The sequence below is a fragment of the Patiria miniata genome, unplaced genomic scaffold (assembly GCF_015706575.1).
Source record: "Patiria miniata isolate m_02_andy unplaced genomic scaffold, ASM1570657v1 HiC_scaffold_4, whole genome shotgun sequence".
NCBI classification, from domain to species: Eukaryota; Metazoa; Echinodermata; class Asteroidea; order Valvatida; family Asterinidae; genus Patiria; species Patiria miniata.
Window position 1 is genome coordinate 591,053 of NW_024037071.1, and position 26,764 is coordinate 617,816.

General features: G+C 41.0%; 2 protein-coding genes across 7 annotated transcripts in view; both read right to left on the reverse strand.

The window, feature by feature from the left end:
• Positions 1-3,532: 3,532 nt before the first annotated feature.
• Positions 3,533-6,676, reverse strand: LOC119740001. 4 transcript variants are annotated; one of them, XM_038215181.1, is made up of 3 exons: positions 6,516-6,628; positions 5,445-5,581; positions 3,533-4,431 (listed from the first exon to the last, which is right to left on the reverse strand). In XM_038215181.1, the coding sequence occupies exons 1-3, from the start codon at positions 6,595-6,597 to the stop codon at positions 4,144-4,146; spliced, it is 507 nt and encodes a 168-aa protein (XP_038071109.1). In that variant the 5' UTR covers positions 6,598-6,628; the 3' UTR covers positions 3,533-4,143. The 4 variants fall into 4 exon arrangements, 1 of the variants encoding a protein (XP_038071109.1); XR_005272643.1 differs by having other exon boundaries at positions 5,263-6,628; XR_005272641.1 differs by lacking the exons at positions 3,533-4,431; positions 6,516-6,628 and adding an exon at positions 6,636-6,676 and having other exon boundaries at positions 4,432-5,581.
• Positions 6,677-8,492: 1,816 nt separating this feature from the next.
• The window catches only part of LOC119739950 (synaptic vesicular amine transporter-like), a 31,474-nt gene continuing 13,202 nt past the window's right edge, over positions 8,493-26,764 (reverse strand). For all 3 annotated transcript variants that reach the window (XM_038215105.1, XM_038215106.1, XM_038215104.1), the window contains exons 3-17: positions 24,406-24,558; positions 22,764-22,920; positions 22,273-22,331; positions 21,815-21,898; positions 21,075-21,167; positions 19,915-20,004; positions 19,378-19,482; positions 18,591-18,689; positions 18,050-18,128; positions 16,745-16,796; positions 15,786-15,849; positions 14,804-14,923; positions 13,429-13,474; positions 12,145-12,232; positions 8,493-11,218 (exon numbers count right to left, since the gene is read on the reverse strand). In XM_038215105.1, coding sequence (XP_038071033.1) covers positions 11,123-11,218; positions 12,145-12,232; positions 13,429-13,474; positions 14,804-14,923; positions 15,786-15,849; positions 16,745-16,796; positions 18,050-18,128; positions 18,591-18,689; positions 19,378-19,482; positions 19,915-20,004; positions 21,075-21,167; positions 21,815-21,898; positions 22,273-22,331; positions 22,764-22,920; positions 24,406-24,558 — 1,385 coding nt within the window. In that variant the 3' untranslated portion in view covers positions 8,493-11,122. The remainder of the gene's footprint in view (positions 11,219-12,144; positions 12,233-13,428; positions 13,475-14,803; positions 14,924-15,785; positions 15,850-16,744; positions 16,797-18,049; positions 18,129-18,590; positions 18,690-19,377; positions 19,483-19,914; positions 20,005-21,074; positions 21,168-21,814; positions 21,899-22,272; positions 22,332-22,763; positions 22,921-24,405; positions 24,559-26,764) is intronic.

The window sequence follows — 26,764 nt, forward strand, 5'->3', positions numbered from 1 at the left end:
AATCCTTTAACGATGCCTTGAACTCAAAATTACATTGTTTATAACGTAAAACAGTCGTCGTGGGGAAGCAGTGCATGAAAAAAAACCGTGGAACTCTAGATCAGCTTCTCTTAAAGGCAGATCAGCGGAAAAAGCTGGGCAACTAGGCCTACAGAAGTAAGTGTACCGCGTTATGACTGCGATTTCCTCGCTTCCCTGATCAACCAAAATCCGGTCTAAAATAACCCATTCCAAAAAAAATACATAAATAAATAACAGAAAAAAAGCAAAATGGTTATCTTAATATTGGAATACTGGCGAACCCAATGCTGTACTTTTTGTGGTCCCATATAATCATTTTCCCCCAACGGAGTATGCTGTGCCCATTCCCCCCCCCCCCCCCGCACCCCCGATGCCGTACAAATAACATTATGTGCGAGCCACCAATTTAATTGATCAGGTGGAGATCTATATCCCCCGTTAAAGGAGCAAGCTTTTATGATATATACGTGACCATCGTCACACCGTGTCTCTCCGCAAAATGTCCCCGGGCTTTGGTTCGCCGGGGCCCGGGTCGCCATCAACCCGTCGCACTTCCCCCTTTCCCTTTTTACCGGTACGTGGTGAGGGTAATCCCTGCGGCTTTGCGCAGTTCACAAGATGGATATCGACCAGACGATAATGGACCCAAACAATACTAAAGGGCAAACTGTATATGGGGAGGGGGAGGGGGCTTTCACCTAACTTGGAAGACTTAGGCGTACTTATGAAATACATGTATTCTGCGGTTCAGTTTTTTTTCTGCATGTTTTTTTTTTCAGGGTAGGGATCTAGGCGTGAGTGACACGAAGGCTAAATTTCAACTCCAAATGCACTCACGAGCGTTTTACACTGTCGAAAATGGCCGTGGTAGTTAAGTCAAGAAATTGGGTGGGTTTGATGATGGAAATGGACCTTGTGCACAAGTCGGCCATATCGAATTGAAAGTCAGGTAAAATCTTAATTTTCGGAACTTGCGAAGAAATGAAAGCAAGTTAATTACTAATCAATTTCTGCTTACAATTTGTAATTAAACATTCCCTAATGTTTAAAGCCAGATTAAAAATGACAGTAAAATACGGCTGCATTGTGCCTGCATAAATAATCTGGCGTCATCCCATGTAACAGTTAACAATTAATGAAATACATTCAGGGAACTCGACAACTATGGCCAACTCGTGCATAAGTCCCAGAGTGAGTCGCCTTGAACAAGAAAGTACATCGAAAAAATGTCTCAAATTACATTTCAGAAACCGAAGTCAAGTCTTAATGCAGCTCCAGATTATTTTGAGAACGATTTCGTTGAATAAAAGGACACAAATTTCAACCCCACTCGTGCAACATGAGTAGGGCAAATCGATGCATTCCCCATCGAAAGACAAAATCCGTGCACCGTTCACTCCGGCACCGTTTTTTTTTGTGAGAAGTACTGTATTGGGGGATTTAGTTTTTCAATTTAAATTTGGTTTATCAATTCAAATGATGAAAGATTTCCTTAGATTTTAAGATTTTAAGAACATTAATATTGATTAATTCGTGGAATTTCATTTTCTATTAGTTGGGGAAATCCGATGGGAACTCTTAGGCTGCTCGCGGTTGATCCCTCCTCCGCTTCTCATGCATAAAGAGTGAAATTCATTATTCAGATAACATGTTTTCATACGCTGTGCAAGCAGCGGGTAAGAGCATTAAGGGCTTTGTCTTCGGCTTAATGACATTTTAGGCCCCAACTTTGGGGACTCCAGCTACATTTTGGTGCCTGTTATGCAGTGGCGTCACCAGACTTTTCAGTCTGGGGGGGCACAGGGGGGGCACCAGCATTTGATGGGGGGCACTTAGGTGGATACGGATCGCCGTCCTGGGGGAGGGGTCTAAGGGGAGGGGGTGCCCCCCTCCCCTTTGGAAAATTTTCGCATACGGAGGATGGGCTAGATGCAAAATGGTGCCACATTTGATGCTAAATTCGATCTGAAGATATCTCCAGAAATTGCTATTTAACCAACTCAGATGATGGGAGTTGAATATAACAATATATATATATATATTTTTACCAACCCAAATCTCAGATGGGGGGCACTCGGGGGGGCACTAGGTTTTCCAGGGGGGGCACGTGCCCCCCTGGCCCCCCCTTGGCGACGCCACTGCTGTTATGCTTCAGGAACATTCAATCGGTTGATTTGAAGACAAAAGTTGGAATATTTTTGTTTCAATTGCCTCTCAGTAATTCAGAAGAAGGAGGCAAAGCCGGAGCCGAAGCCGAAGCAAAGGTTTCGAAAACCCCTCACGTCTAAGGGTGCGCGCCTGCAAATAAATTCCCATAGACACTAGTGCTAAATGTCCATACTTCAAAATTCATTTAAAAATACTCAGAACTCTCACAGGTATTCAAGCTGCACAGAAAAATGATGATCAACATGTCATCTTTCATTTTCTTTTCAATTTTGGGTGGGTTGACCATTGACTTTTTGAGATATTCTCACCCAAATAAGAACACCCCTAAAACGAATGATGTTTCCCGAACTGGAAAAGTAGCCATTTTGAAAAAGAATCCCTCCACAACATGGCTAAATAGCGCCACTTTCGGGCCAGATTGCATCCAAAATGATCAGAATTGGAAGCTCCAAGTCCAGGCCAGAGGTTCAGTGCCACATGTCTTCAATTCCCCAATTCCATGGTTCTCAGAACTCTCTAATATAGAATATTTTGAGGGTATAACTTTTATTTATGAGCTCGGCGGACGGATTTTTGGTCTATTTACAGGCGTGCACCCTTTAATAGCAGGCAACTCTCAAATTTTAACACAAAACCACATTCAGGAGAAGTAGAATATCTTCAAAGTCATTATTTTGAAAAAAAAAATGAAAAATATTGCCCCTCGGAGAAACCACAGGGGCTAATGTGTAGGGTGTGGCTATGGTGTTTTCTACTGTTTTGAATAGGAAAATACAGCTTGTGTGCATGCAATATGCACATGGAAGTTGTTTTTTCTTTCCTTCTCACTTCAAATTTTGCCACATATTCCTTTCTTTTACATTTGCAATGTGTGTGAACTATTTTCTTGGTTCATCTGGGGTCACTTTGTGGTGGCCATAACCACTTTAGGGGCGGATCAAGGGTGAAAAGAAGGGGGGGGTAAATTAATTTCAGCACAGCTTTAACATTTTGTATATGCAAATGTACAGGGTGCCCTGTATTTTAATGGTGGCATGTAACATAAGCAACATTACAACAGTAGTATTTTGGTCATTTCTTAAATTATTGCAAGCAATGAACACCCTTGGAAGATCAAAAACTGTACACAATGGGCCTTGATGTTGTGCACTAATCCCTGGCTGTGGCTGCCTTTTATTCTCTGAAAGTACATGCTGAAGATTTATTATATGACCCTATTTATGACTCCCTGGCCCTGTCCCCATCACAGCCCAGCCTCTTTAGTACTAGCTGGGCTAATTACTGTCTCCAAAGATTCCATTGTAAAACACCTATCTTCCATCCCCCACCCACCCCCCCCCCCCCCCCCCCATAAAATAACAACAGAAATAAACTCTCTGTACAGACTGGCTTCTGAATTATTAACCAAACTTGTGCTGTATAGTCATCACTCTGGCATTGAGAGTTAGTGTGACCACATGCATTCTGTCACATGCTCACACAGGGGAAAAACAATCTCAATTTTGCAAAACCAGCTATTTCTGCAGCAGTTTCAGTATGGGTCGATTGGGACGAGCAGTGTACAAAAGGAAGAAAAGCTGGTTCCAGAATGGCCATAAACTATTCCCTGCAAAGTGTAAATCCCCAATCAGTCATTTTCAGATGAACTCACCAACAGTGTACACAAGGCCAACACAACAGCAGATGCAACTTGCTGTTGAAAGAGATGAGCGGGGGTTCATCTGTACCACGCCCAATGCAGTGCCGACAAGGAAAGTCATGCTGCTTCGACCAAACGCTGCTGAAAGTACTCCCCTTGACAAACTCCAACTCAAGAAGGAAGCAGTACCACAGCCCCTCTGTAGAAGAGAACTCCAGCACCAGAGCCCAGCTGATCAGTCAGATGGAGGGAAGCGAGCAGCCTACCGGTTCGTCGACATCAATTCTGCAGTCGACTTGGGAGTGCAGGCTATCCTAGATCACCAACGCACACATCCTGATTGCAGCGGCCGGCCCACATTGATGCCAGATGCTGAGGAGCGACGAGGTTTGGCTGTGTCCGAGGTACTGTCCTGCCAAAAGTGTGGGTTCTGCACTGACAAGACAAAACTGTTCACCGAAATTCCACAGACGGGGAGAGGACGACGGACTGCCACTCCCAACATGGCGTTCCAGGTTGGTCTTTACAACACCGGCATTGCAGCTGCTGGGGCTAGGCGGCTGTTGTCTGCAATGGACACAACTGTTCCCTCGATAAGTAGCCTGCAAAGTACATCAAACAAATGTGGTGAAATTATCACCACAGAAAATGAAACGGACATGTGCAACAAGAGAAAAATCGTGAAAGACATTCATGAACTGCAGGGTTACGAGAGACACAGCGCAATTGCAGTGGAAACTGACAGACAATATAATAATCCCCTTCGAAACTGTCGCAAGAAAACACCCTTCGTCGCAGCCACCCAGACAAGAGATGTTGTCGTTGAAAATGTGACAACCAGCAAGTATGTTGTCATGTACCACCAGGAGAACAAACTTTGCAAAAAATGTGACATTGACGGAGCGAGGGATCACAAGCACGCAGGGAAATGCACGGCCACTCGTCCACCGAACTTCAATATGGGAGATGAGCGCAACGGGGGCATTCAGTGCGCCCAAAAACTTTTAAACTGTAAAGAACCTTTGTTTGTAAATAGGGTGACAACAGATGCCGACGGTTGTCTGGCACGGGGTATGAGATCATATATGCAAAGTAAGGTGGCAGGTATGGAAACTGAACATTCGTTAGATCCGCCTCATTTAAACCGATCACTCTGTGCGGCCATAAGTCGTGCAAAATTCAGTAAAGAGATGTTTCCAGGCAAAAATAAAAGAGCAAAGAAAAACATTCAAGATCGATTTGCCGATGACGTCAGCCACAGGGCACAGGCCGAGGCTGCTGCTATACTGAAAAAAAGCGGTGGGAACTCTTCCCAAATGACGACCATGGCTAGAAATGCAGCAAGTGCCATTGTTCAATGTTACATGGGGAATCACGGCCTTTGCAAAAAGTGGTCCCAAATTTGTATGGGTGGTAAATATCGGTTTCCATACCTGCCAGTCGATGCCCGTGGCAAACTGAAATTAGCAACTTGTGATGAACAGACTCTCATCAAACTCCTAGGCAAACGACTTGGCCAAGAAGCCCTTGAAAAAACTAAATATGGCACCAGTACTCAAAAAGCAGAATCAATGAACCATGCCTTTGCAGTAACCAACCCTAAGGCCACACTAACCTTCTCAAGAAATGGTTCTTGTCGAGACCATAGCGCAGTGCACTTGGTGAATAACAGACACGCCAATTCAATAGTCAAAAAGTGCGCAGCTGCTGGTTGCCCAGTAACTGCAGGCTCCCCAGCTGCAAAAGCCCTTGCTGAAATGGATAAGAAACAAAAACAGTATGTTAAACGTGCTAAAGGTCAGGAGTACAAAACACGCAGAGCACAATTGCGTTCTCAAAGATTCCAGCTGTATTATGCCACACGGCCACTGTATAAACGTGGCCAACTGGATCCTAAGCCAGACGATGGTTTGAAAAATGTCTGCCACATCATCCAATCTGAACACAATTACTGCAAACGTTTTTAAATTATGTTTTTGGAATGTAACTGACAAATTTATTGTTCATTACGATACCTTAAAGCAGGCACTCCCGGTACCCATCGTGCCCTTGGCACTGCTTGAGTCGTTTGCAGACTTTTCTGCTATTATTTACAGCCCTAGGTTCAAGGGACAAATGCTCGAAACAAACGCACAATGAATTCTGGCACAGGTGACTTACATCCCACTCCCGTGGCAAATTTACATTTCCGGTGTGTGCCATGTAAGCCGCCCTGTGCACAGACTTCAGAGTGCGTTTGTTCGAGCCTGGCATTTTCATTGAAATGATGCCATAGGATTTTTTTATGCATCCCCGCCAAAGCCGGCATCCTTTTGAAGGCTGAAATCTGCTCTTTTTTGCAATCGCCCATTTAATTCTGGCGCACCACGACTCCATGTCGGCCATTTTGTCTCAGTGTTTTTCAGGAGCCCAGAAATCCATTGGCTAAAAGTTTTTTACCTTGGATGTGAATGTCCACCCTTCACCATCCATTTTATTACAAGTCAAAATTTGATTTGTACAAGCTCAAACAAGTACAAACAATATTATTCACTTATTTTTGTCTGAATAAAGAAAGAACTGTGCCTTCTCTGTGTTCGATTTCAATAATAACCAATTAAAATACCCCGAAATGGAAACAAAATAAGAACATGCACAGACTGGGGTGAATGACTCATTGTTTACATTTTTTTAACGGTTCACTTACATGTAAATGCTAACTTCCACAGTGTGTTTTGAATAAAAACCTGAAAAATCAAAGATACAGAGTGTAAAATGTTTGTTTTCATATTTATTTTAACTCAATTTAAGCTTATTTTGTACTTACAGCAATAAAAAGCACACGTTGAAATCCCCCGTCATAACAACGTGGCCGCCACCACTCAGGATCTATAGGGTGCGCGCCTGCAAATAAATTCCCATAGACACTAGTGCTAAATGTCCATACTTCAAAATTCATTTAAAAATACTCAGAACTCTCACAGGTATTCAAGCTGCACAGAAAAATGATGATCAACATGTCATCTTTCATTTTCTTTTCAATTTTGGGTGGGTTGACCATTGACTTTTTGAGATATTCTCACCCAAATAAGAACACCCCTAAAACGAATGATGTTTCCCGAACTGGAAAAGTAGCCATTTTGAAAAAGAATCCCTCCACAACATGGCTAAATAGCGCCACTTTCGGGCCAGATTGCATCCAAAATGATCAGAATTGGAAGCTCCAAGTCCAGGCCAGAGGTTCAGTGCCACATGTCTTCAATTCCCCAATTCCATGGTTCTCAGAACTCTCTAATATAGAATATTTTGAGGGTATAACTTTTATTTATGAGCTCGGCGGACGGATTTTTGGTCTATTTACGGGCGTGCACCCCTAAGTCGTGTCGTTATAGCGCCCTCATTCGCCCACTCATGGCCTATTGGGCGATTCGCTCGTAATGCAAACAGGACGCTGGGATACTCTGATGAATTCACGCTCTGATTGGTTGGATTTAGCGTGATCAGTGACCTGCACGTCATCAAGGTCATGACCCTGCCAGGTTCGAAACGGCCGTTAAGACTGATTCATTACTCTTTTATTCCAGTTTAGAGATGTTTTTTTTCTCGTTGAAAAGCGTAATAATGTAGGAAATTCTGTAAAACTTATCTGTGTTGTAAATTTACAATTCCCGTCATTTGCTCAAGCTCCGTTTCGAATCACAAACGGTCGGATTGCATTATGCGACGCTCAACATTTTGTCCACATGGTTCGCAATGAAACAGAAATCACATCCGGTATTGAATGTGCGCATTTCTATGGGAAGTTTTCGGATAGCATTTGCGCACATTGTGTTACTGCGGTCTTGAACAGCTGCAGCCAGATGCTTTATACATAGGTCATAGGCCACTTCCTTTACAAGATTCTGTGAAGCTCATCAGAGTATCTCAGCGTCCTGTTTGCAGGGCGGGGTCCTGTTTGCAGGGCGGGGGGTACGAGCGAAATTGGGCGATTGTATACCGCCACCACGCAACTTCAGCGAAGACGTCATTCAGCAAGAGAGGGAGCCCTTGTAATTTAGCGTTCCAACGGAGGCTCCAATCATTAATTGATGGGGTCTAGAAATGGTAACTAAAACATGAAGTGGTATGCGCCAACTTCAAATGGATTCCTGATCAACATTTCGAGGGGCTCCCCTGGTTGGAAAATTAAAGGGGGGAGCCCTGTTCAAACATGTTGGCTTAATACGTATACATGTGTTTATATACACGTTTAATTATATAATACGCATTTTAGATCCTTTCCGCTCACATGTACCGTTTTATTTACGTTCAATGGGTGTTGAACGAGCAAAATCGTAGTGCTGTATATTACACTTTGGGAATACTATTAAAAAAAATGAGGCAGCTTTGCTAGAAATGTATATTAACAAAATGGAGAAATAATTGGAGGGCATCACCCAAAATGTTGGGGGGGGGGGCTGGTCGTTCCTGATTCGCCCTACCCTTATACACCTTAATGCTGCTCCCCAGAGAATTTTAATATTCTTTTGTATTTAGACATTGCTTATTCAGGCCCAAAATTTACTCTGTATAAAGATTGTAGTTGCCCTCGAGAGTTGAGTCGAAATTACACTTGCATGTACAATGTAGGCCTATGTGAAAAAATAAAGAAAATATACTCCATTTGAAAGAACAACACTCGCTCTCTTGGACACTGCACATGGTGAAGTATAATCTTCACATAATTTAATATTCAGTTATCATTCTGAGTTGAAGTTTTATGATACGGTTACACGAATACACAAACAAAAAATATTTAGCGCCAAATGTTATTGACCCACAACAACTCAGGCATTATGTACAACACCTCAAAAGAAGGCTACTGATACAGAAACTGACACAACTTAATGATATGCAAAGCTAGCAAAACATTCATGATACGCAAAACATCTGTGGAGTAGTTGACGGTAGCAGAGTACCAATTTCCATATCAGCGTGCATTATTCGGTTAAGTGAATTACTGAGAATTACGATAGCAATCTTATTCTGGATTAAAATCCCCCTCCCTTTCCAAGTAACACATACATTGTACATCCAATACATCTATCAGTCATTTATTTTACCTTCTCAACAGAATCCAATTCAGCATCAACTAGCGAGGGCGGGGCTGGGGGTTTACGAAGGGCTCTTTTGTAAACAAGTGCCGTACGTATTTCCTTCAAACATTCCCCTTGGCAATACTACCCATGACAAACCAAAGTTAAGTTTGCATGACAATAGGCTAAGCTGTCGGAAATGGACTTCACATGCCAATACATGTATCTACATATAACAAGTTTCATGTGCAAAGCTATTATAGAGCCACCTCCCCCGCTTTTCTAAATTCCGTCAACTGGATGATCTGCGGTGATTCCTTGTTCCCAAATTTGGTTTTAGCGGAACATCGCCCGCTCCTCGCGTAAATCCTGCACTCTAAAATAGCGCAAGTCAGATTTGACACTCTTTTTCGGGTAAAATGACACATCTGTGGATCATCTTCTGCAGCAAAAATGTAATTTTGTCACAGAAACGTGTTTTTACTCCGAAAAGCTTCCAATCAAAAAGGCAAAATTAGGAATGTCCCCAAAACCTTGTTTTGAGTAATCGACGCCTGGAGTCGGATATACTGGAAAATCATGTCAAAATCGATATTGATTGTTTTGTATTTTTGAGTAGCCAAGGTATCCAAGATTCACACTATGCATTTTGGTTGGGAAAAATACCCTCAAAAGTGGAAAAACTGAAGACCGTTTTTCACTGTTATTGGCGGCGCAATGCGTGTCTTTTTTTTTTCAAAGCCGTTTTTCTCAAAATGAGGTTAGCGAAATTTAGCAGGACACTGTTGAAGTTCCTGCAACATATCTTTAGAATAAATTAAGATACAGAAATAAATTTGGAATCATTGGAAAGCGAATGATTTGCGCTTTGATATGATGTACATAACGTGAAAAGTCAATGGTGGGGGTTGTTCCTCATTATGCAATGGCAGGTCACATTTAATAAGACCCGGATTCCCGCTCAAAATCTGACCCAGCACCTTTTAGAGTGTATACATATGGCTTAATACTCAAAACTCTCTACAATTTTCTCAAGCACGTTCCCTCTCAAACCGTCAACTGCTTCTTCCTTCATTCTCCAGCCTAACTCTCTTATACTGTACTCCCGGTGCTTCTTCATCTTCACTCATTCGTGCTTCGTTAACTTTTGTCTTGACTCCCATCAACTCACTCGTGACTCCCATCAACTCACTCTCCACTCTTTAATGTCTCGGGTCAGAGTTAACCTGACCATTTTCAGATTCAAGATTTATACTGTCCGGGTAAGAGTCGACCTGGATATCTGGGCGAAATTCTGGTCCACAAAAGTGTTATTTTGATCCTTAAAATAATGGGGTCAAATCTGACCTGAATTTCAGGTCAAAAACGACCCTGAACTTTTAACACTTTCTCTCAGCCATATTCTTTCATAACCACTTACTATTCTTTGTCATTGTTCATCCCAATAGGCCTAATTGTGGCAATTCCTTCTGATTTAAGTTGTGATTGACCTAAGACATAATGACGTCACGCCTTGTTTGCATGTGCGCTTGCCTATGGGAGCCAGTTGGGGACGATTGGTTCTGTCCCCACCTGGCTTCCATAGGAAGGCACACATGTAAACAAAGCGTGACGTCATGATGTCTGAGGTCTATTGACCAGTGATTTGAGTTAAGATGGTCAACACGCATGTCAGTTTATTATATCTGTGACGAGGGGCTGTTCTTTATCATCGGTCATCTCCTGTAACCTGACTTGATTTTTCCACCGCTCAAATACAACTCAATGAAAATTGTCAATGAAAGTAAAATTTTATCATACCAACATGGGCTGACGAAAGTCGCACTCGTGCCTGTAAATCGACTGGTACTTCTTGTTGTTGTTGTTGTTGTAGTTGCTGTTGTTGTTGTTGTTGCTGTTGTTGCTGTTGTTGTTTTAAGGGGGTTTCTTGTAACATTTGCCTTGTGTAGGTACTTCATCGCATTACTGACTTCTTCGCAATTTCACAAGTTATATCCTTATTCGTCTTCATTTGACACACTCTCTCACCATCGCGCATCCATTCAGAATTTCACCGCTGGTTCATCCATCGTAAAAGTCTACTATAACCAAATATTTCTAATATCGTTTGCAAGTATATACAGATAATCTAAACGGTAGTTAAAGCTGACACAAAAAAATAAGTAGACGAGTAGACACAAATTCGGCATTTGATTTAGTTTTTCCCCCTACTATTGGTGGCTTTCTAAATTACGTTCCTTTATTCCCTCTGTGTTTCATCCTCCTCCATAGTCTGGTAGTCGGTCTGTTTGTGAGTCGTGTACGACACAGGTAACCTCTCCTCCATCAATATCCCCTGCGAGTAGAAAAATACATCTTTTGAAATAATTCTCTTATGCATCTCGACCCATTTCTTTACTATACCAATATCATTCAAATCGCCAAAGAAAACTGTCTATGTGTTTTTACCATTCCCCAATCAATGTGAAATTCCTTAACAACGTTCAGGAATAAGTTTAAGTTTGTGCTGAAATTAAACTTCAACATGAATGTTGCAATCATTGTCAAGTTCGCGCAAGAACTATTGTGAACCATGGCTTGACTAACTAGTCCCGAACTCAGTCTAGTCGACGATGGTTGGTTTGCTCAAGACAACCATTCAGGACCAGCCTACCGCGGCTGGTCGCATTATGATTTATAACTGGTTATCAATATAGATTTCCATAGGATAGTGCAGAGGGGACCAACTATCAACAAAATTGCGGAAGACAATTGTCACCATTGTACAATATAATATAAGCGATTTTGTAAGATATTTTTAACTATACACAATCACTATTATGTGTGTAAATAAAGAGAAACAACAAGTGTTGAATATTATTGTGCGACCGCCATTTTTTGACGGTCGTTGACATGACCATGACATGACAATAGTTGGACTAAATTCGTTCGCGCTTCAATTTTAGTGCGCGCATGCGCTAGGTAAGTCACGAACCAATCACTAGTTAACCACTGGTCCTTACTCGAACTTGCCCATTGTTGATTTGAAACAATAAGCCTTACGCATGCACACAATATCGATCAACATTGCCTGAGAATATAAATATGACTTGAGAAATTGCCTGCGAAATTTCTAGTTTCTATTTTCTTTTTAGTGAGAGTTGCACCAGTTCCTTTCAATAAAATATACAGTGAAGCTTTTTCAAGCAACAGTACAATATATACATAATGCATTCTTTGAGAACATCAGATAATAATATTGTCGAACAATTTTGAACATACCAATTTATCCTCTCTTCTCGGTGGATCTCTCAAGAAGTAGCACAAGGGGGCGTAGAGAAAGCTTAGAATGGCTACGATCCTCAACAACCTAAAAGAACATTCAAAACATTAAGACAATAACCATGGAACGCCTTATGTGGCACCTCACTCATTCGTAATTTCTTTCAGTAGTATATGGAGGGGGGGGGGCCTCATAAACGGGTGGTGTATATTAGCGCCTGTAAACCAACTACACTGATTCCAAACCCATCTTTTCATCAGAGTTGGGAGGCTGTCAACCACAGACAAGTCGCTAGTCAGAAAGGTCACAAAGTCAAAGTTGATGAACACTGACTTATGTTGTGCATTGGGTCGGGTTGACCAGGCCAAACCGACCTGAAACATAAAAAATATAAACCGAATACGAACCTAAACCGATCTGAACTCCCCAAATCCGACCCGACTCGATATAAATTCAAGTAAAACCGACCCCAACCGACCCGAAACCGAACCGACCAGGAAAAAAAAGAATATTTGGTAAGCAACTGTTTCCGCTTTTTGTGCCTCATCGTCGTCTCATAACGCTACCTATGTGAGCCTACACGTTATAGACTGCCCGTGATAGACAACAAACTACATGACGTTGGTCGTACCGGGCACAGTAACTCTGCAATCATATTGTACCGCGTGAATTTTTACTCTGTTTCGGTTTGTTTTAGTTTATTTCGGTTTATTTTTGATTTTTCACAAAACGGCTTAACCAACCCGACCCGAGCCGAATACTGCAAACGCGAAATCGACCCGACCGAAATGATGGAAAAACCGACCGGACCCGGATCGCTTTTGGGTCGGATCGGTTTCGATTTTGGGTCGGGTTTGCACAACATTAACACTGACAAGGAAATACCTATGTCGCATAATCATTTGAGTAGTTTGAAAGATGACCTGCGACTTGTGTATAGTTATGACCAGTACGTGACTGACTTATGATGACTTATGATGCCTTGTGATGTATAGTGGTGACGTGATTTAAAATTGGGTGCTTTTTAAGTCTATAGAGGGACTAAAGCTGGACTGAAACTGGTGTATCTCACTTTGTTCCTAACATTCAATTCACTTTGTTCTTGTTATTTGTTTCAACTCTCTTTTTTTTCAGGTAAATGTACGCACTTGATCTAGCGAAGCCTATGTCCTATCCCATTGAAATTGTTGCCATGGTCAACCTACAGAGCGCCCCCTTTGCGTCGTGCACATGAATGGTTCAATCACTACAATCACAACAGTAAGTTTCATAATTTTACCTACCATGTGAATCCGACTGCTTGCACTATTGCTGCACTCAAGGACGGACCTGAAAAGATTTTCAAATATGCCTCATTAACAAATTGAGATGTTGCTTAATAGCAGATTTTATAGACGCTCATAAAATCCTGGGTCGGGTTCGACCTAGTCTATGTAATAGACGCTCGTTGAACGGGTGATACTCGGACTAGGTTCGACCCGGATCGGGGTCAGAATTGACCTGACACTTTTTTGGGTCAAAATGACCATCAATAAGTCACTTTTTCGGGTCATTTGACCTAGATAGGGTCATTTTGACCACCAACAAATTCAACTTGATGTCAAAATTTGATTTCCAAAAATTGTCATTTTGACCCAGAATAATCGGACCCGAATTAATTCAGGCTCCAAACTGACCAGGGACTTTTATTATCGTAAATAAAATAACGTATTAAAATACACTTTGATTTGCAACATTCATCTGTAAATCGCGACTTTTAGGACCTTAACACTAATCATAAAAGCCAACAATGCAGCCTGTTATAACTGATAATGTAGTACCCAATGGATAATGTATCATCAACCGATAATGTTAAAAAAATTAACCGATATTGCATCACTATAGCCGATAATGTTACAAAAAATGACTGATAGTGTAGAAAATGTTACTACACTATCGGTAAATTTTTGTGACATTATCGGTTGGTGATATATTATCCGTTGGTTACTACATTATGTACCACATGACTTCTTCTTATAAGTTTCAAGCTAATGGTCTTCCTCGGCAAGTTATGAAAGCACTTCTGAACCGTTTCTTTACCACTCTCAAAGATACTTGCAACTTGGGCCTAGTTTAGTAGAAAGGTAATTTCAAACCACTTTCTGAGTGAGTGAAGAATGTTGCGGTCACAGCATGTACATGCGACAAGTGTCTGTTTTGTGAGTTGTTTTGTGGTTCATGGAAGAACGGTCAACTCGATGTTTCGAGCAGTGTGCTCCGTCTCTTGAGAAATATTATCATAGACTAATTGAAGACGAATTCGGTAGACTTTCCAAAGATCAGCTGAAAAAGAAGCATGCTGTTGTTCAAAACGAGTAGGCCTAACCAGTCCTCACAACTTGCATCACTCGGCCATTTTAGTTACCTAAATATCGTTAACTCACTGTTGATACTGAGACATGCAAACCAGGGGTGCGTTTTGGCGGTCATAACCAAGCATTGGTTCGGTGGTTTCTCTTTGGTTAATTGTTTTGGGGATTTGAGTACTACATGATCATGTGTAATTCTAACCCAATCAAAATTGCCGAAGAAATTCACAGACAAGAAACCACCGAACCAATTCTTGGTTATGACCGCCAAAACGCACCCCTGGTGTTATTTACACTGTAGTAGACTTACCCACAGCAAAGCCTATGCAGAACGCCACATCGGCGATTGCGTAGATGCTGCCGTAGACCGACACGTGCCGTATGTCGACCAGATGACCCATGATCGGCAAAATGGTAGCATCAACCATTCCTGCATCAAATCGAAACGTCAGAGGCACTAATAACCATATACACTCAGCTTCTATTTGGTTCTATTTAGCCTAACCCTATTCCGGGTAAACAAATGACACTTTTCGGCGTCACAAATGACACTTTTCAAGTCACTTTCACCCCGGAAACAGAAGCAAAAAGGAAACAGAAGCAAAAAGTGTTATTTTGACCTGGAAATGCATCCTCGTCAGATTGACCCGGAATCTGGGTCCTATATGGCCCAACCCTTTTCCGGGTCAAACATGACACTTTTCTGGGTCAAAATTACACTTTCCGGTACAAAAGTGACGCCTTTCCGGGTCAAAAATGACACTTTCCCGGGTCAAAAATTACATTTTCCCGAACAAAAATTACACTTTTCCGGGACAAAAATCACACTTTTCCGGGACAATGATGACACCCCTTTTCGGTCATTATAATCCCAGAAACATTGGCAAAAAAGTGTCGTTTTTTGAGCCGGAAAAAATGTCAGTTTTTGACCCGGAAAAGGGTTAGGCCAAATATTTGAATATTAATATTTGAATGATGGACCTGAAAAGAACTTTTTAGCTGCACTACTCATCGCTGCTTGACCTGAACAATACTCGGCATATTATGTAGGCCTAACGTACAAAACTTATAAAGTAGTCGATCGTCACACTTATCGCATGCAACTTTAGCATTTCAAATAAAATATTCAGGTAAGAAATGGCGAAACTGACCATTAATGTGGAAGTAATTGCATAAATTCCATCACAATAAGTTTCAAAACAATTATTCAAAACCGTTTCCAACCGCCCCAGGTAGACCATGACTGTGTGTGCTGCCACCAATCGGCTCAGTATTGTATACACTGTACTTACCTATTGCGAATCCTAACGCGAAATTCGGCACCACGAGATGACCAAGTTCCTTAGCAAACGGAATCTGCGTCGCAAAATTCAAAGTAAAAAAAAAATCTTGTGATCACCTGTTTAACCAAACCAATCAATAAGACTCATGCAAAACAAATACTTCGTTATTTCCTCATAATTTATTGTCGGTCGCACCACGGAGTGACGTATCGTGTGCACAAAGTCTGTAGACGATACGTCACCTATGCTCTCAGAATTTCAATCTAATTTGTCCAATTTAATTAACTATCAGCAGTCCAAAAGCTCCCACGTTGTTTTAAAGCTCTGGCATGAGCTTCTACATGTCACTTCGTGGTCGGTCGGTCGGTCGGTCGGTAGGTCTGTCTCCGGAAAATTGACCAAAAACGGGCCCCATAAAATATAACTACCATTTGACCAAAACTTGACCAAAACTTGGCCAAATGCAATGCCATCGTCAGTAAATGCACTCTTGACGTGACGAAAGCTATCGAAAAACGGGCTTTGTCTCGATCGATGGGCATGCGCGTCTATTTTGCATATGTCTTTCCCCGGAAAATTGGCCGAAAACGAGCCCTCTAAGTTTTCCATAAATTATAACTACACAACTTTTATAAAAAAACAAAAAAAATGGCAAACAAAAGAAATTAATTACTTCACAAAAATTGTTTGTAACAATTCGTTAAGTTATTTATGAAAAATGTGTAAGTGAAGGCAAGATAATGGGCATTAATGTTACAGTCACGTGGTATATAGCGCGCTATTTTTATTGGAAACTTAGGAGGCTTATTTTGGTCAATTTTCAGCGCCTGATTTTCGCGTGGGACGGCGGCCCGGGCTTGTACGCACAATCGTTTCATGCAAGACATTCATGCAAGGCGGCCATAGCGTATTATGTACCCGCACTTGTTTGTTACTGGGACATAAATTCAAAAGCGTCCTTTGCTTACCACGAGTATTGCAAGACCCGCCAGTACCATACCCAGTAACGACGACAGCCACCTGTGAAGAAGATATTGAATCAATAACAGTTAGCATGTTATCATAGTATCACCTTTCTTTCCTTTTTTTTTAACAGACTTCTCCTCTGATAGGCAAAATTCGTATTGTGTGGAATAAATGAACGGCAAATTACTTTTGGCCGTCATTCCAAAAACAAAAGAATTATTCAGAGAGAGTTTAGCAAAAATCATGCATTTATCAAAAACACTAAATAATCGACCGTGGCTATTTCAAACGTTACCATGGCAGATCTGCTTTGCAAGTCAGTGGCCGCCCATACTAAATATGGCTCAAAAGGAAAATCTATCTTTCGTAATGAAGGTTCAACGCTATAGACCCCTTGCACGAATACGCCCTCAACGAGGGTAGCTTTTGAAATTAAAGGGCATATGTATTGTAATTTTTATTTAACGCAGTCCATGTAAATGCACCTTTGTGTCCCATGTAACCCTAATTTCAATTCTCATTTTGCCCATTTAAAAGGGCATTTTGGTGCCTTTTCTTTTTTGGTTGTTATGCTAATGAAAATTTGCATATTGCAATGTTACAGCTATTCCAGCACAAACATTTGCCAGAATTGCGGATTGTGTTGTTTATTTCGAAAATGTCTGTTCTTTGGTGATTTGTTGTTGTTTTAGTACATGAAGGTAGGCCGATCAGCAAAGTTTTCTCACAAACGTTTTTCAATGAGCAAAATGTCTGGTTCACAATTTGAACAGAAAACCCCTAAACTGAACAGAGTATTCCTGAAATGACATCACAGCAACAGCGCCCCCATTGGTCAGGAAAAGCATGGGAAATTTCAAGTGTTTAAAAGAAGTGTACCTTTCAATAAAATTAACCAAAAAGGGATGCAAAATAATTTCGTACATTTAAGAGGAGTAGAAAGTCGCGCAAAATGTTCCCAAGTAACATTCATGTCATAGGCCCTTTAAACTCAGTGACAAAAAGGTACAAATTGTCTACAGGGTGAGTTAAATAGAAAGTTAACGAATGATTTTCCCCCTTCAAGTAAATAAATTTGATACACCAATAAAGCAAGTATTAGACGAGCATGTTCTTCCACTCATCTGGAAAAAAAAATACTGAAATTGAACGTTGCTATCATAAGTTATGCATGTTTTACTACAAGAACAGATTTTTACAGCTGTCCATGGATGCTAAGTGCTTTGAAGCTATTCGGTCGAGTGAGAAACAGAGATTACACACAGGAAATGATATTTAATGAGAGTCAAGATTTAATCATTATTTACCTGCCTATTTTGTGTCCAAGGGGCCCAAAGATGTTAGTACTAATCAGATAGGAGATGCTGGAAGGTATGAAAATAGCACCTGCAGTAGAAGAATAAGGTCAAAGCAGTGTTAGCAAGACTAGGCATGCGTAGTAAAGCTGTTTCCTGACCAGTCGAAGTCAAAAGTGACAGTCAGTCAGTGAGATACATGGTACCCAGCACTAGAAAGTAGTAACCGTCGGGGAGTGCGTGAGTGAGTTAATCGGTCAGTCGGGGAGTCAGTCGGTCGGGGAGTCACTCAGTCAGTGAGATAGGTACAAGATGGACACTATGCTGGCCCTTTTTTTATAGATTAGTGTAGATAATACAGAAAAGTCGGAATGGGAAGAGGGAGAAGGGTACTGTGTTTAAACTGTATCATAAGGTGTTCACTGAGTTCAATAGCTTTTGGCAACAGCATCCATTCAGCTGCGTCACCAAGTGTGCAACAACCATTTGGGGAAATGGTTCAACAACCATTTGGGGAAATGGTTTTGCTACACGATCGATGCGCATTACTTACCAATTTCCCAGTTGGATGGGTTATGCATACGATCTAGCATCCATAGCGGCAGTGATGGCTCTAGTAGGGCTATTCCCATATTGCCGAATGTTATAGCTCCTGATAAAGGCAAAGAGTAATATGTAATTGTTATATCGATATGGCCCATTAAGTATTTTACGAGTGTGCAATAATTTCCCTTTTTTAAAAAGTCGTGCCCTTTTTGTGCCATCGGATCGGCCGTTACGGGTGCCTTTTTATTTCGCGCATGTATCTCCCTGAAAAGCACCAGATATTGTCCATTGTCCGTTAGTACATAATCGTTGTTTTTGATCGACAGATGGTACCAGCGCCCCCCCCCCCTCCCCCTCCCCCTCTCCCTCCCCCTACCTCTTCCCCCCCCCCCCCCAACTATTTGCTTTTACGGAGGCCAAGTGCCCGGAGAAAGAAAAAAAAACGTGTCCACATTCAGCGCCGATGTGCAAGTGCCCTTTTCAAGAAATGTTTACCCCCGCCCCAATAAAATAGCCTTGCTACGCCCCTGCGACTTTGATACCCCTGCTGCTAAAAACTGGCTCATTTAAAGAAAGTATACTCCCATGTCAAAGGCCTAAAAGTAAGTGCTGGAGCATGAAGCCACAGCCGTGGATGAAAACAAAGTTCGGAGAAAAAAACAAGTCTATTTCGATATGCCACAAGGGACAGTGCAGGTGCGTAGTGGACAAACAGATAAGTTTCCATGAAAGTGTTTAACTCAAGCGTGTTCTTCTTGGTATAACTGATAAACAGACAAATTGCTGAAGCCTACCTGCTGCAACTAAAATGTAGGGATCTCGTAGAAGGGTTAACAGTGAAGTTCCCTCCATCTCGGTTTCTTTGTTTATACCAGGATTTAGCACAAGCAACTGCAAAACTGGATCAACACAAACAAATGAGTGGATTAATCTTCACGTTAATAAGAGGCCCATGCGATTCGCAAAATCTTTCAGGTGTTTTAGCCAAGACACATTTGAACCCCTCTGGATGGGCACGTTCTCTTTCGGCTCGTAGTCGCCATTTTTAGCATTAAATTGAGTCAATGAATAAAAAAAAAGTGAAAGATATTATCTTGCATTGACCAGTTGATCATTCAGTTGCTAATTCGATATCTGAATGAAAAATATGTGAATGTTCTTCCCAATGAGACATTAGTTGCCTGTCCGTATATTGTCTCATTGTCAACAATCGTATTTTAGAGTATTTCTCCTTTAGGTTCTTCTTCTAGTCTTTCGTCTGTCTCCGATTTCTATGTGATTATTTTTTTCGAACTCGATCTGATAATATCATTATTCTATCCATCACTTACACCCATCAGCTAGAGCCAATGCCGCCAGTACTAGGAAAGCCGACTCCTTCCCAACGAACTGATACATCGCCCCTCCGAAAGGTGGCCCAACTGTGATATAAAAAAAGACAAATAGATTGAGGGTTTCGAAAAGAGTCATTATGTCTAAAAATTACGAAAAACCTAGAGAATAAGGTATTTTGTGCTTCAGTGAGCGTAAGATGTCATACACTCGGCCATACGTTAGCAGTGTTGGATAGTACATAAGTAGATGAAATGGTATTATTTGGTCATGCCAACATCACCTTTTAAGGGAAGGTCCCTGGTTAGTTAGCCTTTTCCAGATACGGCGACAATCGATGGCGCTCTTACCCACCCCATTTAGTGCCCTTCTATAGTGTGTCAATCGTAATCTCAAGAAAGGGCTAACGGCCAAGAACAGTCGGCAGCAGCGATCTCTTGCTTGAGGGATTTTGGAGGGGAGTCATGCGGCTGTGGATATTTTCCGCAGTAGATGGCAGTGTGTATGTATATGTGTACAATTTCGCTGTAAAACAATGTGTGGATTATCTCAATATTTCGGCTGAGTCTACCCTTTCTAACCGAAGTTATATATACTCCGACCAAAAGCCCTGCCAGAGAACTGAAGCTAGACTGTAGTTGGCACATTTGGAACAGTCTACATCCCAACCTCGCGTTTGTCTTCTTCTTTTTCTTTTCTTTAAATAAAGGCAAGTTATGGGCACTAAATGGAATAAACCTGTGGTGAAATTAAGTCTATGGAATATCCCGTAGCGCAGCAAGGGTCTATGATAATGCGCACAGATTCGGCGATTAATTATGCAAAACAAGACTGCGTCTTGACCTCGAGATTCTGACCATTCAGTGGGCGCCTTCTATCGGGTCTTCCGTAACCCGTTGTCGTATTGCAAAAACATGGCAGCCAAACTGGCCAATCAACAGCTTAGTCCACATTTCTGATCGAAATGACATCACAATTTCTAAAGTCGGGGCTCCGATTGGCTGGCGCGCGGGGTCGCATAAAATGTGCATAAAAGCTCATACATCACATGTTGGTTACGGAGTGGGCTCCGTTGGACAACTGGTGGCACTCAGACTAGCTGAAATTGTGGAGCATTTCCAAATTGAGCAATTCTGCCGGATGCTTTTGGTTTACTTACTTAGCACACCGAAGGCCAGACCGGCCAGAGCGATCCCCATGGCAGCTCCTCTCTCCTCATAGCCCGGATACCGCTGGGCAAGCATCCCCATTCCTAAAGGACGAAAATGATTTTATTGTCGGGTTACCTCAGTGTACTGACCTCGACGTGATATGTTTTGATATACTTGGATCCTTGACAGCTAGTACAATGACACAAATTATTTGACTCAACACAATAATGTGTTTCTTTGGCTTAGACTGCAAAAAACACAACGGTGTTAAATTTAACACCAGTCGTTTCTATAGCTTTTGTACGCCACTGGTCCTATATAGATACCACCCCGTGTTACATTTTACACCACAGTTTTTGCAGTGTATATTGAGACAAAATGAGGCCAATGTCCCCACAATTTACCAGAAATTTGTTTAACAAAACCCTTTGAACATATTGTTGTTTCGCTTTGAAAAATTACCTCACGACATCACAAATCCAACGCAGCAGTTAAAACCCTATCATGACTGCGAACAGTACTCACGAAAGTTATTTTCATTACAAAAAAAACATCGCGCGAATACATTGAGGCCTTAATGACGTTGTACAATAATTAACCTGCAAAGGTTCATGAAGACCAAAACGCCAAAATGCAGTTGAGTTAATAAGGAGTGATCGCCTACGCCTATTTTTATCTCTGGCTTTAATTTGCGTGTAATTACCATTTAATTGACAAACATCGAAGAGTGATATACGCTTGATCTTACCTGCCACCGACGAACATGAAGAACCGATCCCTTGTATCATCCGAGCAACAATCAGTAACCAGTACGACTGACCAAATGCGAATACTGAAGCAAAATTTTGAAACGAAAAGAGTGAACTGATCATATCCCTTGAGTTTTAAGTGCACAAATTGACAAAATCGTGTTTTCACCTTAAATTATCATCTTTTGCTAGCAACGCCCATTGTTCGTAAGTCCGACTGATTTTTAGCTTTCCTGGTTTAATATTGAGACCTGCTCTCTTGAAAGTCAGTCCTGGTCATATTTGATGTGATACCTTTCAGGGTCGAAAACTACACTATTCTGGGTCAATGAAATGTTGCCCCCCCCCCCCAAAAAAAGGTCATGGATTTACAAAAGTGTTTAACCACATGTGTCTCTGGTCAACGTGTAATTCCATATATCTCTTGGCTACTTGTACGCCCAAAGTCATGTCTTACCTAATGTTGATACAAACATGATGACGAACCCAGTGAACATCGGTATGCTGTAACCAACTCTGCACGAAATAAAAAGTAATAATATAAAAAAAATGAACTAATCTTACGCAAAGTTACAACTGTGCACGACGTCTCAGCAATAATCTATTTTGCAAATTTTGAACAGATGTTTAATTCTACTCAAACTTGAAAGGATGACAACAGGTTTGTGCTTGATCGCAAGACTAAGTTCTGAAGGTTATGTAGCCAAACATAAAACATCCACATGTATACTTTAATTTGAAACGTAACATTTCCATGGGTTGCTAATTCTTGCGTACAGGTGGTCGCTACAATAAACCTCTACTTCCAAAAAATGATGTTCATCTTCCATCACATAAAACTTAAGGAACTCAAGGTCATGTATTTTAAGTATTGCACCTTAAGGTCCTAAAAATAAGTTCAATGACCTCAGTGTCCTATATTTATGTAGCTTAATACTTGGGTATTACCTATTGGTCAGGGGCCCCACGAAAGGGTTTGTGATAAGCTGGACGATCGCCTTGGAGGCGAACAGTATCCCCACTTTGAGATTCGCGTGACGCAGTAACAGTCTGTACTCTAGCTTCTCTTCAGGGCTCATGGTGGCGGAGGTACCGTTGACGTTACCTGTTGTCACGCCAGGAGGAAGGACAAAGAACAATCAGTATAGGAAGACATAGATGATAGCAGTGTTTGGGGTCGTCAGGGTGGCGCAGTGGTCCGTCCCTCGATCGTCCCCTACCTCTGTGAACCGTTTTTCGAGTCCCGACTGTGCCGACGATTGGCTTGGGTTTTGGTCCCTTCTTTGTCCTTTTGATTTTTCCTTCTACCATTAAAAGATTTCATTATTGTCTTCTCTCTAGGTGGTTCGTCAGTTTGCGAGCCACACATAGTTGGCCTTGTATGGGCGCTTTTGAGGAATCATAGGTTTCATTACCAAAACAAATACTCAAGAATGCTTCGGGGCAATAATGCGTTCCCCTATTCTCCGGAGTAACTTGAAGAGAAAAAAGACAGAGTTTGAGCTAATCACTTTGCCTTCATCTTGTGAACTCCTTGCCGTTTGACTTACGACTTGGAAATTGTAAAAGATTTCAAGAGTCCTTACTTTCAAAGGGAGCATATTATAGACTTGTCAAATCAAGATTTTAATTGAGACTGTCCAACACATGGAGCTCTTGGTGACAATATAATTGTCTCGTGAATTGCAACAGAAGGTCAGCTTGTCCGTTCCCGGAAAAAAAAATTAATGTGAGTACCGCACCAAGAGACCTCCAGATGGTTAATGATGTGTGTATCGCTCTTTTGTTGTGTTGAACAATAGTAATCTATGCAATTGTCTTGGCAGTCTGCAATGTGTAACCATATGTACGACCTTTCTGTTTATACATGAACACGAAATTTACAAGGTTTTTTTCTTACGTACATCTTTGATTGTTTTATACGAAATTGATAATTTGAAAAAAAGTTAACACACTGAAAGTCACTCATGCTACAGCATAACTCTTTTTAAGAAAGCATGATCCAACTGTGTAGCAGATGGCAACTAAGGCATCTAGCTATTCCGTGGCCTCGTGGTCTGGAGCATTACATTCGTGGTCTGCAGGTAATTCTGCAGGTCGTGGTTTCGAGTCCAGCCTGGGGTTATGGTGCATGCATGTGCCCTCGGGCAAGGCACTTTGTCATTCATTGCTTCTCTCCACCAAGGAGTTTATTGGGTACATGTGAGGGCAGGGATGGTTACTGTTATGTGATTAATGGCTTTAGCTGCTTTGCACCGAAATGGCAGCATCGATCTGTGCAGTCCCTAGGGAGCCGAGATGGTATTTGGATTTTGGAATGTTTCATTGGCCCAATGAACAGGGGAATAATGATGTAGCGCCTTGAGCACCAATACTGATGGATATGTGCGCTTTATAAATACACAGTACTATCATTAATTATTAATTTATTACTACCCAGGAAATATTAAAGTTGATTCTAAACAGGGAATGGCTGCCATATGTCCTGTGTCTAATTCTGATCACTTATGCATGAATTTTCTTGTGTCTAAAAAATGAAAAACACATCTAATAACTGTACTTGTTCTATAATGAACATTGCTATATTTACACTCATCAATCCACATGGGGTCTGCTGTGTCCATGGACGACAGGTGCTCCGTAGGTAACTGAGTGCAGTTGCTTCTGTTGTACTCTGACATTAGCCGCCCGTTCACGTACTCCGGGTGTTCTTGCGCGAAGATGTAGTCCGGCAGAATCGGCACTGTGAAACAACAGGTGTATAACTGATTAATTATTAGAGAAACTATATAAAAGTGACCATCTTTGTTTCCGCTTTTCCAAGAAATGACGGGTAACTTGGACATTTCCTGATATTCCATAAAAAGGTTCCGATGCTTAATTTATGTAGGCCCTACTGATTTTCTTTTCCGAACCAATTTTAAAGCAATGTAATGTCCTGTAACAAATAAAATTGCTTGTTTGCTTTTGAAGGCCTTGTTACGGTTTTAAAAAGGTTTTTTAATTGCCCAAAAGGTAAGTGTTCTTTCAGCAAAACGAAAACATTTCACATACGTCCCTATGTGAATTGTTTTCGTTTTGCTCAAAGAAAACTTACCTTTTTTATGATCCGTGGACAGAACTTCAAAACGGTGTTTGTGTTTAAAATTCTGTAACTGAAGTGATTTGAATAATTCTTGTACTAAAAGAAAGCTTATGAATTGGGCTTTTATGTCCTAGCTTTTGAAAGAACTGCATGCAGAACTTCACACACACAAAAATGGTCCCGACATTTGAGTTTCGGGTTTTTTTTTACTCACCCTGTATGGTATACTAACGTACTTAGTTCGCTTCAAATGATGATTTAAAGGTGATTATGTATGCATATATGTTTGTATTTTACACATTTAACTCACAGGGCATGAAGGTGAACGACCAGTTTCCAGTATTCCAATCTTGGTCTAGTGTAATACCTTGGCCCTGATCACCCGTGTTTGGTATAAGTGTGGATCAGGCGTATATGCCAGGAGAGATAATTGAGTACTGCATACTAAACTCTTAAACTGTTTTCATGTTCTGATTTACTTTATATTCACTAATACCTCTGTGGCCTAAAATAAAAACTGAAGAGAATGCAATGCACGATTACAGTCATTCCTCATCAACTGCCTTGTATCATGATCAATCTCAGCAACTTACACAATTTTAGTTCGCTATAAGCTGTATTTTATCGTTGTCATTTTTGAGAAACTTAATGGTTAGCATGATAAAGTATGCACGATTTATGTGCCTTTAGGTTTAGCGACTCTAAATTTTTCAATTTTACAATCCCAACTTCCCAAGTAGGCCTACACTGGATTTTTTTACAGAATGAAATCTACATTTGAATTTCCTTCTTATACACAATGTGTTTTGTTAATCAGGTCACACAAGCGGTTTAGGAAAGAATTTCAGCATAAAGTCCAAGCAATCAATGAACACATCTGGGTGACCTTGTGCGAAAAAAATAACTTGGATGTGGATGTACACTGTATATGAACGCAGGCCTATACGTGTATAATATAGGCCTACCCGTGCAACAGTCAAACCTTACACCCAAGAACAAAAATGTGAACTGGAACCGACCAATATATGTTTTCAGAATATAAACAGTGTGTTTCGTGATTCAGATCACACACAAGGTGTAGGAGAAAATAAAATTTCAGCATAAGCTTAAACAATCAATGAACACATCTGGGTGCACTTGTGCAAATAAAAACAACTTGGACGTGTCATTACAGGTAGTTGCCTCATCCATATGGGTGTACAATGTATATGGATGCAGGCCTATACGTGTACAATATAGGCCTACCAAAAGTGAACTTGAACGACCAATGGATTTTCAGAATAAAGAATGAAATGTTAGAAACTGATCATACACTTTCATACCTTGTGAGTTAGATGTGACACGAGGACATAATTAATCAGCTTTAAATCATCATTTGAATCAAATTAACGTTGTAATTAAGATAATTGATAAAACCACATATAATTAATAAATATATCAAAGGAAGAGTGTTATTTATGCTTGTTATTATCCATGTATCAAATTAGTAATGTAGAAGAAATCAGAAGACTTTTTCCACAATAGTAAGAAAGCACACTTACTAAAAAGTGCTGACTCAGCATTTTGGGGAATGGCATAATTACTCCACTACTTCGTCGGGCAAAGGTTTTTGATGAACTTTTTCTTATATGGTAGGTCTTATAAAATGTCAGACATTCTTTCAGGCCATTCAAAACTTAAAATGTCGTGCCATTAGGGAGACACCTAACTGTCTCCCTAATGGCAGAGCCCCCCCCCCCTTTAGAGGCAATATTTTTTGTCGCAATTAGGTTATATTTGTTGCTTGTGGTCTAATTAGTAAAAAAAAAAAACGAAATTCGTGGAAAAGGGACAAGGGAATATTGGTTAGGGCACATTTAAGTTG

Coding starts and splice junctions, on each gene's coding strand:
- LOC119740001 (XM_038215181.1), bottom strand. CDS start 6,597: ATGAAAACAAACATTTTACACTCTGTATCTTTGATTTTTCAGGTTTTT. Junction 5,582..6,515: donor GTGGAAGTTAGCATTTACAT/GTAAGTGAACCG, acceptor TATCCATTTCAG/CAAGGGCTTTTGCAGCTGGG. Junction 4,432..5,444: donor AAGAACCATTTCTTGAGAAG/GTTAGTGTGGCC, acceptor TGTACTTTGCAG/GCTACTTATCGAGGGAACAG.